Below are 16,905 nucleotides of genomic sequence, written 5' to 3' on the forward strand. Positions count from 1 at the left end.
CTTCTTTCTCTGTAGGAAAGAGTTCTCTGAATTGGTTTGGGCCGGTCCTATTGCTTTGACGGTCCGACCCAAATTACGGCCCATATCCTGATCCATATTGGGAATTTCCTTTTTTTTTTTTTTTTTCTAAATGAGATTAATATTGGAATTTTTTTCAAATATATAAGAAAATTATTTTTTATTTTTTGGATTTAATTAATTTTTAATTTGTTAAAATAATGTATTTATTGTTTGATTATTCTCATTGAAGTTTCTGTTAAAACATAAGTTTTTAATGGTGAGGTGAATCATCTAAACTCAGACCAATATTGAATATAATTTCACATCTATTTTATGTACTTGATCAAGTAAGAATCAAATTTTGATGCAATTTGTTTTATTTCATGGAATATATATATTTTGCTATCTAGTGGTGTAGAAGATTAATTGAAATAAAGATTTGAGCATAAAATGTAAAAAATTTAGACAATAACTTATGTATTTAGTGAAATTATGAAAGACTGTTTTATTAAGAATAATTACTCCACTCTAAAAGGTACTACAAAATTATTACTAATTTTTATATTCACGTAGTAGAAAATGCATTTTTTTATGAGCAAGTTTGTTTTCCCTTGAATGGATGGGATTGGGCCGTTGGAGGTGGGTTGGTTCCCTATGGAACGCTGTCGTCAAGATTATTGAGCTTGAGCCAGTCTCTCAGGCTTCGAGCCTATCTTGTATTGGACTGCAAAGTGCGAGCCACTCAGGGAGACTAAACAAAAGGCAAAACACTAATCGTGGCGTGTTTGGAAGCTGCCACGTATAGGCTCGGACGTGTTGAACTTTCTCGTGAGGTTGCTTTTTCCTTTCCTTTCAGCCTTCACGTGCTGTTCTCAAAGAGAGTTCGCTTAAGAAATTGCCATGGAGGAGATAAAGTAGTCGCCACCGTTAAACACTTCGGAGACCAGCGCTACTGCCGCCGCCAAAATAGAGCAAGAAACGAAAAGCCACCCTTTTCAGCAAAGTTCATGAAACTAACCCTTTCAAATTAACTTGCTTTTGGGTTCAGGCAAAAAAGCTGAAAGCAAGAAATGAGACGGAGGTGACAGAAGCTGAATTACAAGCTCAGAAAATGCAGGTTGAAGCAGCTGATAAGACTGAAAAAGCCAAGGAAACAATCTACAAATCCATGTAATAGGAGTACATTACCATACACTAATGTAACATGTTGCCTTCTTACCAAACAACTGTAAGATTCTGCCTTGTTTTTGTCAACCTGGTTCCTGTAAATATAATACCTGCTAAAGCAAATAAAAATCAAAATGAAAAGAAACATATATGGAAGATCTCTTCATTTCTTTTAGTATACAGCTTGATATACTGATGTAGTATCAGACATTTTATTTTCATTTGAAAAAATGTGCAAAGTTTCATGGTGGAATTGCTAGAAGCTGGGGTCGTATCAGACATTTTATAGGTTCCACTATGATTTACATTGTCGAGGTTGAACTTGATCTGCTGTGTGGTTCTTTCATACTTACCATCATCCTTCTTCCTTAAATGACAAAATTGCATCTTCTTTAACATCAACTAAAGACAATCCGATATTTTTGAAGATGTGAAAGAAAAATATAGAAAACTATAAGTAGGAGAAAACCTCGTAGCTTAAGCAAAGAACCGATCAGTTCTGTAGACACTAACACTAATGGTGTAAACTAAATCTCCATTAGGGTATAAATCTGTGTATCTTCCCCACAATCCGTATTGCCTAAACCTGGTAAAAGAAAATGATCTAGATTTTAAATTAGTCATCTACCCTCTTCATGTTGAAGTTATACAATACTTTTCTTGATTAAATTTGCAACACAGAGAACTAACCGGTCAGGTTGGTTCACATATAGTTTGTTTAGAAAGAAAAAAGAAAAGAAAATACCCTGCAGCGGAAGCGCAGGCTAAATACTAGCATTATTATTAGCGTTGAGATCTCAAACCTTCTGCAGGATCCCTTAACCCAGCAAGAACTAACCTAAGCTAGAAGCTAACCAGCTGGTCAAATTATATGAAGGTAAATATTGGCAACGGATCGGGTCAATCCACTCACTTCAAATCCAACTCAATTTTATATTTATAAAACTCGAATTAGACTTTACTTAAAAAAATTTATTTACTTGATCCAACTTGAAATTAATAAAATATTAATTTTTTAAATTTGTCTAAAATTTGAACTAAACTCAACTTTAATTTTTTTTTTAACATTCTCTATCCAAAACTCGATTTAAAAAAAAAAAAATTGACTCTATGAAATCAAGTCGGATCAAAATCCGTCAGAGGCAGATATGGCTACCAACCCTAATAAATATATAGCAATCAAGATATAGCAATCAAGGATAACTTCCGCTGAATTTTTCTAGCATAGATAAAAAAAAAATCACCTCATTAAAAACATATCCATGACATTTTTGTGAATAAATTTTACGAAGTCAGCAATCCAAAGGTAAAGTTCTGCTAATTATATACAAATTCAGACCATTCGGCCGGAACTAGAAGGGGGACATTCTAGCCTTATATAGTCATACATGATCCCCTGAAGAGGATCAGTGTTTACTGCTTGCGTCAGAAAAATGATATTTTCCCCTTCCACAAGCTGAACTCCAGGCACATCTATATTGTAAAGTCGGTAGAGCCCATGAATTCCATGCCTTGCAATTGTGTTGTCATGCCCAATTTGTCCAGTTGTGAACTGAGGAGGCTCTGCTTTTGGATCATTGATCCGAACCTGTCATATGACATTGAAAGTAAGTTTAAATTCAAGTTCCATATAAAGTGACATGTTTGTAGTGGTGCATACCTGCAATTCAGCAAGATGTGCAGTTGCTAGGGCCAGTCGCAATTTATAAGTTCCAGTATAATCTACATTGTTAAGCATGAACTTGATTTGCCATGTAGTTCCTTGATATGTACCATCTTCTTTCTTTCTGTAATGCAGCCAAATAATTTTAGCTAAGAATACAGGTATGAAGTCCAAAATGTTACTTTTTTAATGGCTTTTGTTTTCCCTGTTGAAGAGGCAGTTTTTTTTAGTCAAGGTGATTTATCAAGTCAAAACAAAGTTGGAAGAGCTGAACCTGTTAACTTGAGCAAAGAACCAATCATTTTTGTAGTCACTGTAGCCAACTGTGAAAACCAAGTCTCCATCTGGATAGAGATCTGCATATCTTTCCCACAATCCATATTGTCTATACCTGGCCATCACATCATTTTGAGTTTCCAATTTTTCAAAATTTGGCCGAATTGAGTTCACTCAATCAAACATCTGGATCATTTTGAAATCATCCTACTACAAGTTCAAAGAGAGCATATACCAACATGATTAACTAACCTGTCAGGATGGCGGACATAAAGTCTGTTAATATACTTAGGGTCAGGGTCGGGAATGTAAAACTCTGCTGCAGAACGATCGGGGATGCCTATTTCCCATAATGTAGGACCATCTCTTGGAGGCTCATATGTCAGGTCACCCACATTAATGCTACAACCTGCCTAGCATATCATCAGAGATAAAATACAATTGACAACAACAATTCATTATAATTCCTTTTTGTTAATGATTCAAAAATCAAGACCTTCTGTAATGTTAACTTCAACATCATATCTGTAATCCCCAATGAAACCAGGGACCCATGCATAAATATTATATCCACCAGTCCTTATATTGTCGATTGTGAAGTTGCCATCTTCATCTGCTCTGGTCCAGAATTGATAACCCTGTTAAGAATTTGGTGACTCCATAAGTCTAAACGTTCGAAATAAGGCACTATGTTCTTATATCCCTAACTGGAAGCTTGTTCATAAGGAATGGACTTGTGGTTTAGAAATTTGATCCCAAGACCTTAAGGCATTTAATCATTTTAAATTCATTGTTAACTCCTTACAGTCATTTAAAAGCAGATCAACATTGACTAAATTTAAGAAACATTCTAGCTGAAAGAACTTGATCACCTTGCATTCTCTTTGCCATGATCCTACCTCTCCTGGTGGTGCCAAGCCCACATAAGCACCATCTGCTGGAATGCACTCATAGCTAACATACCTAAATAATGATATTTTCATAGCTTTATGGGTTTATTTCCAACTTCTTTTGAGAAATTGAAAAAAGAAAGAGGTGTAGACTAGTAATTGCAGCAAAAATTTCGAGATGATTCCTGGTGACATTAGTACTAGAAAATAGCAGAAACTAGTTACACACTACAAGAAAACACAACCTGTCTTGAACTGTTAATCTGCCACATACTTTGCCCCGCTGATCTGATTTTGGAAAATCCTCTGATGCTGGAAATTTGTAGGGCCAATTCTGGACTTCCCTCTGCATCTGAAGAACAATTTATAAAAGTTTTTGTCCACCAACAATAAAAACAAGGTAGGACTATGATTTTGTTATTCTACCTGGTTTTTAGCATCCTCCCAAAGGGAAAAGACATTGTCCTGATCCCAGAAAGAATTCAGATACAAGAAAACTGGGCCAAAAACCTTTTTCCATGGTTCTCCAGGGCTGAGCTTCAGCACCAAATCCTCTCCGGCATAGTGAGCACTGAGAAACATCTGGTTTCATCATTTTGAACAAGTTGACACAATTAGATATCATCATTAAAGACCATAGAACCAATCTATGGCGCATCTATCATCGTTATCATCATCTATAATGTTCATTGACTTGAGTCTTGAGATAAAATCCTACTTTTGCCAGATCAGATGATTTCTGAGACATGGGAGAACTATGTTGTCATGTGTAGTACGTTAACTAATACTTCCTATGCTTGTAAAGAAGCTAATTGATTCACTTACTGCAAGAGCATAGGGGCCAACATGGGATGTTAGGTTCTGTTTGACAGGTCCACCAGAGCGGAATTCACTGCTGGGAGTAATCTGCCAGAACCCAACTGGAGGGTTCAAGGATATCCACCCATGAACTTTTAGATCTTTGTTCTCAGATGAGTATTGGTACTTGTCATCAACCTGCTCATCAGTCATGACCAAATATTTTATGTAAATGAATAGCTGATTTGCGGCTTTTAACTCCTAATGAGTTATTTTCTCTACTAGTAAATAGTATTAACTGACTACACAAGGAGGACTAAATTAAATAGAAGTACCTCTCCTCTGAACTCCGGCTCCAAAGGATTGACAAGCAGGACAGCTTCCGGGGTTGCCAGCGGTTGGCCCCTATCTGGTAACCGGTCATCAGGCAGGGGCATGAATCTTTGCCTGTTGTCTGCTACGGCCATGTAGTGAAACCTGCATGAGTACTAAGTATTCAATATTTTGGAGGACAGACATAGCTTTTGCAAGCATGTCAAACTAATAGCAGTCAAATATCTAAGTTTTTCTCTAGCCAAAAGCTAAACATACAACATGATCAAACAACAAAAGAAGATGGAAGCAATGTGTTTACTTGTCTTTTCTGAGCTTGAAAACAATTCTGACTTGTGGAAGATTAAATGGAGGCCATTCCCCTAAGTGTTCAAAGATGGTGTAGGAGTAGAATCCTGACGAATCTCGAAGCATTATGAACCTGAAAATCCATCATTACAACAAAATTGTCTTAAAACACCTTTGTTGTTTAACATTTTGAATGAATGGCATTAAACTGTATTGGTGCAAGCATATACCTTTTGTCTAAATTTAAGGGAACAACCTTTCCCTCAAGAGAGAAATCCCATGTTCTTGTGAATGAGACCTCTACTTGATCCTCATTTTCTACTATAACTTTAAAACTTGTTCCTTTAAACCTGTATGGTCCATTCTCAACTTCTATCAGTTTAACTTCTGAAATGAAATAAAATTAGAAATGCTTTGGTACATAAAAGAGAGATAGTGGGCGTACACATCAAATGTTCCAGTTGTCCCTGTGCTTCCAGTTTTACTCCAGACTAGATCCCAATACCTGTCAATGGCATTGGAAGTGAGTTCTAATAAGAATAATGTTTGGTAGGAAATGTAGATGGACGACAGGTAAGCTGCAGTGGTGATATTATGGGGTGTTACCCTCTGTTAACTTCCTCATCTTGAACTTCAAGCAAGTTGTCGATTCCATTGTATTGTATCCCAGTGACAATTCCATCAGGACTCGATATTGTCACTTGTAGTATTCCATTATCCATCACCACCTGCAGCAATTTTCTCATTTAATGCTAAACAGAACTTTGTTTAAAATATTCAAGGAAGTTGGCTAAGAAGGCCCTGCTCAGTCTATAAGGGCCATAATAGCTTTTGATAAAATTACCACAAGCTTGTACAATTTGATACCAGTTTCAAAAGAAGGCACAATGATCACAAGACAGGGTGGCAAGCATAATCCCACAAGTACTAAGAAATCAAAGGTGTTATGCTGAAACATTATCTATTTTATTCAATATGGACCGAAATAAATAACTAGTAACAAAGAAATTAATTAAATTACGTAATGATCTTGAATATGAAGTTGCACCCTTGGCGATGACATAGTTTGCCTTTCTTAGCTCTAGAACTTACTTCAGCACAGCTTGGAATTTTCAAAATAGAAAGGGAAAATGTAACCATATAAGCTATCATTTGTCAAACTTAATGTCTACTACAATCAAAAACCCACCTGGATACGCTAGTTGATAAAGGCTTCAAGGAATCTGTTTCACCTACTTTCTTTTGACTAAGGGAAGCATTCTTTCTTTATCTCTTTAGGTTGTAGCAATAGCAGTTGGTAAGTTTCATCTTGATTTTACAGAATTAGACATTGAAGACACTCCTTTTAACATGCTTTGACATCTTAGATTTTGTGTGAGATTTGCTTTACCCACAAATATGGATGGGGGTGCTTTGCTGTCTCAATAATTAACTAGAACAGAATCCAATTGGCTCGACAAGGTCCTATCAGAATGAAATTTCAACTTTTTTGTCTAACAAGCCAAGCAAAAGCAGGAATTGAGTTTATCTTAAGCATTCAAAACCTCATAGGTGGCTAAACATGGTGCTTGATAAAGATGACTAATGAAGAGAGACAAGTAAACATACTAGTAATATTTGAAAGAAAATCAGTACAAGAGTTTATAAACTATAGATTTGAGAAATGAGCTTGTTGTATTAAATACAAATGGTATCACAGCTAACATAGTCCTGATAATTTTCTTCACAGAAACTTGTTCTTCCCAAATATATCACCTCACAAGGAATGCAAACCTGTTTTCGAGCATCAATTTCCAGGACAGCTGAAAGCCGTGCTAAAATCCCAAATAATTTTCAAATGGAAGGAAAATTAAGGTTTCTTGTTTCCATTAGAAGATGCAGGACCTTCTAACCGAATGTAGTCATACATGATTCCTTGGAAAGGGCTAGCATTTTTTGATTGAGTTAGAAAAATGGTGTTATCTCCTTCAAGAAGCAGATTCCCCGGAATATCCACATTGTAAAGCCGGTAGAGCCCATGAATTCCATGTCTGGCTATTGTGTTGTCCTTACCAATTTGTCCACTTGAAAGTAGAGGAGAACTTGCATCATCATTGATCCGTACCTTCAAAAATAAAAGAAAGAAATTTATTTAAAGTGCGAGGCATTGTGAAGTTCAGTCATTTAAGTTAACTTTAACAAGATCAAAATTGTTGAACAATGAAATTCTATGCCTGAAGTTCAGCAGCATGTACAGTGGCCAGTGCCAATCGCAGTCTGTATGTTTCACTCTCATATGCACAGTCTAGTTTGAACTTGATTTGCCATGTAGTTCCTTGATAGGTATTATCATCTTTCTTTCTGCAATTCAAAAGAAAGATCCCTAATTTTGCAGGATTCTAAACCTGGAATGTTAATTTAAAAACCAAGAGCTAAGTGGGGAATACAAGTGATTTAGAATAATAAAAGTGTTGAAGGAATATACCTAGTGACCTGCGCAAAAAACCAGTCTTTTGTATAGTCACTAACGCCAACTGTGTAGACCAAATCTCCATCAGGATATAAATCTGCATATCTTTCCCATAATCCATACTGCCTAAATCTGGCAATAGTTGATGACAAAAACAGATATGACACAGTTTAAAGCTTAAAAGAACAAGTCAATTGCCATGAAAATGAACTTTTAACACCATGCAAATAATGGATACAAAAGTTAATTAGTCAGCTTTATTCAAATGTATTTCATTGGGGGTAATCTTTTCAATATTTGAGAAATGAATGACCACAATAAAAGTTGGATGATTTCGTCAAAAATCTAGAGGCTTGATTATCGTGTTACTTTGATGTCAAGTAACTCTACATGAATCCTTAAAATCGCAGGAAAGGAAGCTAACCTGTCATGATTAACATATAATTTGTTGATATACTTTGGATTAGGATCAGGGACATAGAATTCTGCAGCAGTGCGATCTGGGATTCCTATTTCCCACAATGTAGGCCCATCTCTTGGAGGCTCATACACAAGATGGCCCATGTAAATATCATAGCCTGCATTACGTTAAAAAATTCAAAATATACTTTATCACAAGAGGTTAGGAGGTTTCCGAAGACAAAAAGATACAATAAATAAATAAATAAAAATACCTGCGTTTGGTGTGATGATAACGTCATATCTATAATCTCCAATGAACCCAGGGACCCATGCATATAGATTATAGTTGCCCATCCGAACATTATTAATGCAGAAATAGCCATCTTCATCAGTTCTGGTCCAGAATTGATAACCCTGTTATGTGACAGGAGGCATCAAAATAAATTATGATAAACCCATATTTTCCTTCAATTGAAATGCATTGGTTTGCTATGCTATATGGTTATCATGTCATGCACTATTGGTTCTTACATGAGGCTGTGTAGAATAAAAATTACCTTGACTTCACTTTGCCAAGACCCAACATCTCCCGGCGGTGCTAAGCCTACATAGGCGCCATTGGCAGGTATGTCCTCATCGCAAACATATCTAGATCAATTGAACAAAAAAAGAAACTGACAGCCATCAATTTCTGAGTTCTGAGTTCTGACCAAATTATTCAGGAGGCAAACAAGAAAATGTATGTTCATTACTTAATGATTCAAAAGTACAACTTTGAACAGAACAACCCAGATCAGGTAAATTACCTATCTTTCACTAGTAATCTACCACTGACATTGCCCCTTTGATCAGGCTGTGGAAAGTCTTCAGAAGCAGGGAAAGTGTAAGGCCAGTTTTGAACTTCTATCGTCATCTAAAGTAGAAGTGATGTTTTAGCAACTTAAAGTAAATAGACAAGTGTTAAACTTGCGAGATAAAATTAGAGTATCTTTAATGCTGAACCTGTTTTCTAGCATCCTCCCAAAGTGAGAATGGGTCACCTCCACCATTACACAAAGAATTAAGGTAAATAAAAATGGGGCCAAAAACTTTCTTCCAGGGCTCATTAGTTCCAAATTTCAATAACAAATCCTCTCCTGAATAATGAACACTGTGCAGAACCTGATCAATTGGTCGTAGGATTGTAATCAAAGCATTGTCTTTTTGGTGGAAAAGAAGAAGATAGATTAAAATATTAAACTAGGTGAAAGGTTTGTGACATAATTTCCATGGAAGACGTTCGTCTTTTTACCTACCAGTCTATTTAGAAGAGGAAAAAAATGAGAACAAAGGGAAATAAACTTACAGCAAGGGTGGTGGGGCCGACATGTGAGGTAAGGTTTTGCTTGTGGGGCCCAGCGGATCGAAACTCATCGCTGGGTGTTATTTGCCAGAACCCCAAGGGCGGGTCAGTGCAAATCCAGCCATGGACCCTGTTGTCCTTGTTCTCACATGAGTATTGGTACTTGTCATCCACCTAGACAAGGGCGTCGACGGTTGAAAAGAACCAAACCACAAAAGACAAGACGAGTATTGAAAACTAAGAAACCAATATTACTTTACTAAGGAATTAAGAAAAAAACCTCTCCTCTGAACTCCGGTTCCAGTGGATCAACAAGTAGGACTGCCTCTGGATAAGCCAGGGTTTGGCTTCTGTATGGTAACCGGTCATCAGGCAGGGGCATGAATCTTTGCCTGTTGTCTGCAATAGCCATGTAATGAAACCTGTGCATTCGAAATAGTCAATGCTTGTGATTCCTTTTACATTTTTGATTAACATGTACTTGACTTTCTAAATTTTTTTTCACACGGCGTGCAATTAAGATCTAATGCTTGTCTCTAGTGAAGAAAAGTAGTTCTTTAGTTAAAAGTAGGTAGAGGCTAAACGGGCATGCATTTTCATTCCTTCCAAACTCAGTTTTATTATGCTTGCTTCATAAAGGAATTCTGGTAATAATAAATTAAAAATGTTTACTTGTCTTTTCTCAGCTTGAATGCAACCCTGAATCTGTCAAGGATGAAAGCAGGCCATTCCTTTAAGTGCTCGTAAATTGCATAGGTATAGAATCCTGATGAATTACGAAGCATTACAAACCTGAAAAACATACTCAAAAATTTTTGTTTTTGTTATAATCTCCCCTATCATTATGTAACTGAAACCGTATTCAGAAATAGCATGCTCTGCGTCTGATTGATAGTCAGAGTACCTCTTGTCGATGTTCAATGGAACGACTTTGCCTTCAAGGGAGGAATCCCACTTTCTAGTAAATGAGAGTTCCACTTGATCCTCATTTTTCACTATTACCTCAAAATTTGTTGCTTCAATCCTGCATACCAATCATTTCGTGGCTCAACCAAAAAGAAAAAGGAAATGAGAAAATAAGAAAACTTTGCGTTTAAGGAACAACATGCTGCCTATTACGGGAGAGACTTAGAAACATACCTGTCAAATTTACCCTTTGTTCCTTTACTTCCTGCTAGATTCCAGACAAGGTCCCAGTACCTTTACATTCCACAGCGAAATGGAGTCAACCTCTAGTTACTCAATCACAAAATTAATCCCATGTACAAATTAAAAAAAAAAAAACATTTCCATAATCTTGAAAGAAGTGAATAGAGAAATAAACTATAAAAGAAAGAAAATAGAAGAAAGTAGGGGGATAAAGATGTCAGAGTCTTGGAGGCTTTTACTTTGGTTTTTTTTCTCCCCTGCACAAAAAATTGAAGAAGAAAAAAAAAGGAAAAGAAAAAGAGCAGAGGAATTTTGTACCCTCTATCAGCTTCATTGTTTTCAACAGCAAGCAAATTGTCAATGCCATTAAATTGTATACCAGTGACAATCCCGTAGGGATTTGATATTGTCACCTGCAGTATGCCATTATTCATCACCACCTGCACATAGTAAAATCTTACCAAACTGGAGGATGGGAAAGGAACTTGGCCTAAATTTATGAAGCTGACCAAAAATGAAACTACAAAACAGTAAGAAACAAAAGTTTATACATATTTCTCTTCGATATCTAGCTGCACTCCCTGAGATGACATGATCAAAGCCCTGCTGCGTTGCTAATGGGATCACCGGGATAGCCAGGAACCTGGTTATCTCAAGGGAGATGTCAAACTGGTTTTCTGGTGAACAGTGAATAATGGTAGTGAATGTGAATTATGGCAAGGCAAGTAAAAAGTTTGTCAAACCCGTGACGAATTGATTTTAGAGGGTTAGGTCTCTGAAGTTTGGATATATCATGGAGAACGTGACATGTGAAGAGTTATATTTATCTTGACTTTTTCTTTTGTTGTCTCTTTACTTTGCCGTCACTTTGAGTTGGTGCATGACTCTTTCATAAAAAGGTGTGCAAAAGGTCAAAGGACACCAATGGCTTGAACGGTTGGTATTGAACTGTTAATTTCTGGTAGCATGCCCGAAGCTATGTTTTGAAGGAGACCAAGAATTCGTGAGCCAATCGAATGTTAAGTTTTCAAAGTTCAATTCACAAAGAAATTTTCTTTTTCTTTTATAAGAGCAAGCTTTACATGGACTGTCTCCAAACCTTTAGTCTAGTGATTAAAGATATTTGAGAGGATATCAAAGACTTGATTTTGAATCAAATCCTCTTTTTCCCCCTACTTGTACTAAAGTTTTACCTTTCTGATGTAACCAAAAAAAAAGTATTACATGGATCCTTCAAAACGGAGAAACGGCACATAACATCACATGCTTAGATTACATGTAAACATATTTGAACCTTTTGCATGTGTAATTCAAATAAGACTTAAATTCCAAGTTTTTTAACCTAAAAAAAAGAAAAAAAAAACACACACACACACACACATACACACAACCCTAGTAATAGATTTGCAAATTGATCCTATCTATATGGACAAGGAAATACTAACATTCTTTACCTTCTCTTCAACAGTTCAACTTTATGGATCTCTGAATAAATGAAAGTAAATTTCCTTTACATTCTTTGCTTTGTCTCTGGTTCTGTTTCTAATTATTAATCAATATTTTGCATGTTGCATATATGAAAGATATGGAGCAGAGGAAGAATAAAGAAAAATGAAAAAATTAATTTGGTATTGCAATAAATTGGCTCACACAGAATATGAGCTTCATTTTATTAATTTATAAGCTCCAAAATACAAAAGTTTGTTTAACTATAATAAAAGTTGTTTGCCTAACAATAGAGATAATCATACCTAGATCCATCATGCTACCTAAACTATTAAAATAGTTACAAAAGTTACAGAACAAGTTGCACAAGTTGTAGTAGAAATGCCATACTTAGTTGCTTCAACTACCAACACTCATCCTTAGCTTTCTATTAGAAACACCAAGACTTTTCCTTAATGTTTTGAACTTTGCCTTTGGTAAGGCCTTGGTTAGAATGTATGCAATTTGGTTTTTTGACTTAAAGTGGACTAGCTTCACTTCATTCTCATCTTCAATTTCTTTAACAAAATGAAACTTTATTTTGATGTGTTTAGTCTTTGTTGGACTTGGTTTCCTCCATATAGAGGTGACCTAAAACTAAAACCCATTCACCAAAGACTTTTTAGTCCTTTCATACCTGGTTATAGGTTTTAAACCCTTATATGGCTGAAAAAAAAAAACAAGAGAGTGTAGTGGCAAAATAGAAAAAAAAAAGAGAAAAAATGGTTTTATGTAGTTTCGATCAAGTAGTTTGATCGAAGTTAATCCGTTATTTGATTGAACTTAAATTTTATCAGTGTGTTCATGACTCATTGTTCTTTAGTTAAAAGGTGAAGATTGGATTTCAAATTTTCTACCTACTAATTTTGTGGGTATTGTTTTAATCCTTAAATTTGCTGAGACTTCTCAAATTTTCTCTTGCAAGATTATTTCTTTACCAAGATTGTTTAATCTTGAGATATTATGATTGTATACCTCTAGTTCTAGCTAGAAAAAATTTTGTATTCCCGTGAAAATTATTTATTATTACTTGTGGTTTTTACTTTTTGTTTTGAGGAGGATTTTCATGCAAATTGTTTGTCTCATTGTGCTTATGGTTTAGTGGTTTATTTATTAGCTCTATTTGTTTGATTCATGCTAGATTCACATAAAAGAGGGATAATTTAATTTTTTTCACTATGTGACATATTCGGTTTGAATATTATTTAAGGTTAGTTTATCTCATCAAAGTAGTATGAAAGCTCAGACTATTTGATTTATGTCTTGTGTTGAATAATGGAAACTAATATAAGTATAATGATTAATTTGAATGATTCAAATTATCACATGTGAAAAGAGAAAATGGAAGACTTGTTTTATGTGAAGGATTATTATTTGCTTATTTTGCCATTGAAAAGCCTGAAAATAAAATAGTGGAATGAAATTTATTTTATCGACATGTATGTGGTTATATTAAACAGTAGGTAGATAATAATGTTTTGAATTATGTAAGTGGAGAAATACATACACACACTCTTTGGAGCAAGCTTAAGGAGTTGTATGCTTGAAAAACTGAGAATAATAAACTGTTTTTAATTAAGTAGTTGATGAGTTTGAAATATCAGAATGAAACTCATATAATAGATCACTTAAATGTATATCAAGGTATTATTAATCAATTGACTAGCTTGAATATCAAGTTTGAATATCAGATATAGGGCTTATGACTTTTTGGTACATTATTAGACTCATGGGAGACATTTAGAATAATATTATCTAACTCAACCTCAAATAGTATTATTACTATAGATTTAACTAAGAGTGATGTTTTGAATAAAGATATGAGAAGAAAGTTATATGATTTCTCTTTACAATATGAGGTCTTAATCACAAAAAATAAAATGAAGAGTAAAAGTAAAGGTCCATAAAACAGAGATAGAAGTAAGAGTAAATCCAAAAGATTTACCAATGTAAAGTGTCATTATTGTGGTTTGAAATGGCATATAAGAAAATATTGCTGAAAGTTAAAAAGAGACAACAATAGTGATAATGATAAAGAAAAGAAGATTGGTGATGGTAATGATGTTGATAAAATTGCTACTATTATATATGACTTCTTTATTTTATATGATGATGATGTTGTAATTTTACACGTTATGAGATTAGTTGGGTGATTGATACTGGTGTCATAATTCATGTTACATCTTGAAAAGATTACTTTGCATCTTACACATTTGGTGATTTTGAGAATGTTAGAATGAGTAATGATGGCTCAACTAAAGCCAATAGTATGAGAAATGTGTTTTTAGAGATTAACAATGGCACTACGTTGGTCTTGAAAAATATTAAACATATTTTCGATATTAGCATGAATTTAATTTTTGTAGGGAAGTTTGATGATGAAGAGTTTTACAATATATTTTGTTATGGTCAATGAAAGTTCACTAAAAGTTCTATGGTTGTAGCTAGGGATACGAAGCTTTCCTAATTGTATTTGATGCAAGCAAAGGTATCTGATTCCATTATCAATGCATTAAATAATGATAATACAACTGAGTTTTGGCACAATTGACTTAGTCATATGAGTGAGAATGGTTTAAAGGTTTTGGCTAAGAAATTTTTTTTTCCTGGGATACAGACTGTATCCTTAAAGAAGTATGCTCATTGCTTGGCAGAAAAATAAATCAAAATTATATTCAAGACATTTTCTCCAAAAAAAAACCAGGTATACTTGATTTAATATATTGTAATGTTTGTGGTCTTATGAGAACAAAAACACTTAGTGGTTAAATCTATTTTGTAACTTTTATAGCTAATCATTCAAAGAAGATATGGCTTTATACCTTGAAATAAAAAAACCAAGTATTAAATGTGTTTAAACAATTTCATGCTTTAATTGAAAGATAGACGGGATTAAAATTGAAATCATAAAGACTGATAATGAGGATGAGTACACTAGACCTTTTGATGGGTATTGCAAACAACAGGGTATTAGACATCAAAAGTTACCTCTTAAAACTCTTCAGTTGAATAAGTTAGCTGAAAGAATAAACAAAATATTAATGAAAAGAGTGAGATGTTTGCTTTTACAAGCATAGTTATTAAAATCTTTTTTTATGAGGTTTTGAGTATAGTTGTACATGTTTTGTCTCTCACCATGTGTTCCTCTAAATTTTAATGTTTCAGATAGAGTTTAATTAAGCAAGGATATGTCTTATGATCACTTGCGTACCTTTAGATGTAAAGTTTTTATGCATATTTCCAAAGTTGAGAGGTTTAAGCTTGATGTCAAGACTAGACAGTATGTGTTCCTCGATTATGGCCATAATAAGTTTGGCTACAAGTTTTATGATCCAACGCAGAAAAAACTTTAAAGAAGCAGGGATGTTTTTGTTGAAGACTAAACCATAAAAGATATTCAGAAGATTGATACATTAGCTCTATGATACAGTGATGGTTTGATTGACTTGGATCTAGTTCCTCTAACACATATGCCTACAGAGGTTAAAGATGTTGAGAATAATCAACATAATACAAGTGATGTTGATACCAATCCTAAACAGGTTAAGGTGGGTGATGATACCCTTAAACAATCACCAATATTAGAGGTTCAATTAGAGGTTTTACCAAAAATTTCACTTAAGAGGTCTATCAGAGATCGAAAACCTTTCACACAATATTTTATTGATGAGTACGTGCTATTAACTAACGAAAGAGAACCCGAATATTATGCAAAGACCACGAAAGATGAACACAAAAAAAAAGTTGATGCCATACAAGATGCGATAAAGTCTTTGTATGAAAATAATACTTTTGAGCTAAAAAAGTTATCAAGGGAGAAACTTAAAATTTGTCGTTCAATCATCGGAATGATGATTCCCTCCATATAGTAAAAAAAGAGAAGATTTGTTGGGCTTGGTTTCCTCAATATGGAGGTGGGCTAAAAGTAAAGCTCATTCATTAAGGACTTTTTAGTCCTTTCATGCTTGGTTATAGGGTTTAAACCCTTATTTGGTTGAAAAAAGAAACAAGAGAGTGTGGTGGAAAAATAGAGAAAAAAAAGAAAAATTTTGTGTAGTTTCATCAAGTAGTTGATCGAGGTCAATCTGTTATTCAATTGAGCTTAAATTTTATCAGTGTATTCACGACTCATTGTCTTTCAATATGAATGGTGGAGATTAGGTTTCAAGTTTTTTACCTACTAAGTTCGTGGGTATTTTTTAATCCTTAAATTTATTAAGACTTTTCCAATTTTCTCTTGTAAGACTATTTCTTTATGAAGATTATTTAATTTTAAGATATTGTAGTTGTATATCTTTAGTTCTAATTAGAGAGAACTTTGTATTCTCATTATTTTGATAGTAGAGATTAGTTTTTTCTGCCCATGATTTTCACTTGTTTTGGAGAGATTTTTCATGTAAATTACTTGTGTCCTTATACTTATGATTTGGTGATTTATTTATAAGTTCTATTTATTTGATTTTTGTTAGATTCACATAAGAGATGGATAATTTATTTTTTTTTACTGCATGATATATTTGATTTGAATATTATTTGAGGTTATTTTATCCCGTTAATCCTTCCATAGAATACAAGATTTTTACCCATGCCCACTTCTGATTGATTATTATATCTAATCTCATTGCATCAGACTAAGTCAGTTTTAAATCTACTGATACTTTTC

General features: G+C 34.3%; 2 protein-coding genes across 3 annotated transcripts; both read right to left on the bottom strand.

Moving 5' to 3' along the window:
* Positions 1–2,371: 2,371 nt before the first annotated feature.
* LOC111312474 (uncharacterized) lies at positions 2,372–7,320 on the bottom strand. Of its 2 annotated transcripts, none has more exons than XM_089766311.1 (15): positions 7,189–7,320; positions 6,022–6,143; positions 5,861–5,920; positions 5,646–5,765; positions 5,429–5,548; positions 5,130–5,271; positions 4,822–4,992; positions 4,423–4,578; positions 4,242–4,348; positions 3,979–4,069; positions 3,603–3,744; positions 3,359–3,515; positions 3,105–3,221; positions 2,828–2,954; positions 2,372–2,755 (listed from the first exon to the last, which is right to left on the bottom strand). In XM_089766311.1, exons 2-15 carry the CDS (start codon positions 6,135–6,137, stop codon positions 2,501–2,503), a joined length of 1,881 nt encoding a protein of 626 aa, XP_089622437.1. In that variant the 5' UTR covers positions 6,138–6,143; positions 7,189–7,320; the 3' UTR covers positions 2,372–2,500. The 2 variants fall into 2 exon arrangements, with proteins under 2 accessions (XP_089622437.1, XP_022768492.2); XM_022912757.2 differs by lacking the exon at positions 7,189–7,320 and adding an exon at positions 6,437–6,598.
* LOC111312475 (uncharacterized) lies at positions 7,265–11,480 on the bottom strand. The gene is made up of 15 exons (XM_022912758.2): positions 11,309–11,480; positions 11,076–11,197; positions 10,749–10,808; positions 10,513–10,632; positions 10,281–10,400; positions 9,889–10,030; positions 9,612–9,782; positions 9,269–9,427; positions 9,073–9,179; positions 8,824–8,914; positions 8,539–8,680; positions 8,289–8,442; positions 7,880–7,996; positions 7,629–7,755; positions 7,265–7,519 (listed from the first exon to the last, which is right to left on the bottom strand). Exons 1-15 carry the CDS (start codon positions 11,348–11,350, stop codon positions 7,265–7,267), a joined length of 1,929 nt encoding a protein of 642 aa, XP_022768493.2. The 5' UTR covers positions 11,351–11,480.
* Positions 11,481–16,905: the final 5,425 nt, after the last annotated feature.

This window comes from Durio zibethinus, chromosome 1 (genome assembly GCF_047325235.1).
Source record: "Durio zibethinus cultivar Kanyao isolate XHJ-2024 chromosome 1, ASM4732523v1, whole genome shotgun sequence".
NCBI classification, from domain to species: domain Eukaryota; kingdom Viridiplantae; phylum Streptophyta; class Magnoliopsida; order Malvales; family Malvaceae; genus Durio; species Durio zibethinus.

Bases quoted from the DNA above. Each gene is read 5' to 3' on its own strand.
- LOC111312474 (XM_022912757.2), bottom strand. From the start codon at position 6,478: ATGTCATCGCCAAGGGTGCAACTTCATATTCAAGATCATTAC. The intron at 2,955-3,104 runs GTTCAGCTCTTC...GCTGCATTACAG, and splicing joins TTCTTTGCTCAAGTTAACAG to AAAGAAAGAAGATGGTACAT. The intron at 2,756-2,827 runs GTATGCACCACT...GTCATATGACAG, and splicing joins CACATCTTGCTGAATTGCAG to GTTCGGATCAATGATCCAAA.
- LOC111312475 (XM_022912758.2), bottom strand. From the start codon at position 11,350: ATGTCATCTCAGGGAGTGCAGCTAGATATCGAAGAGAAATAT. The intron at 11,198-11,308 runs GTATAAACTTTT...TACTATGTGCAG, and splicing joins TAGATATCGAAGAGAAATAT to GTGGTGATGAATAATGGCAT. The intron at 8,443-8,538 runs GTATTTTTATTT...AACGTAATGCAG, and splicing joins TATCATCACACCAAACGCAG to GCTATGATATTTACATGGGC.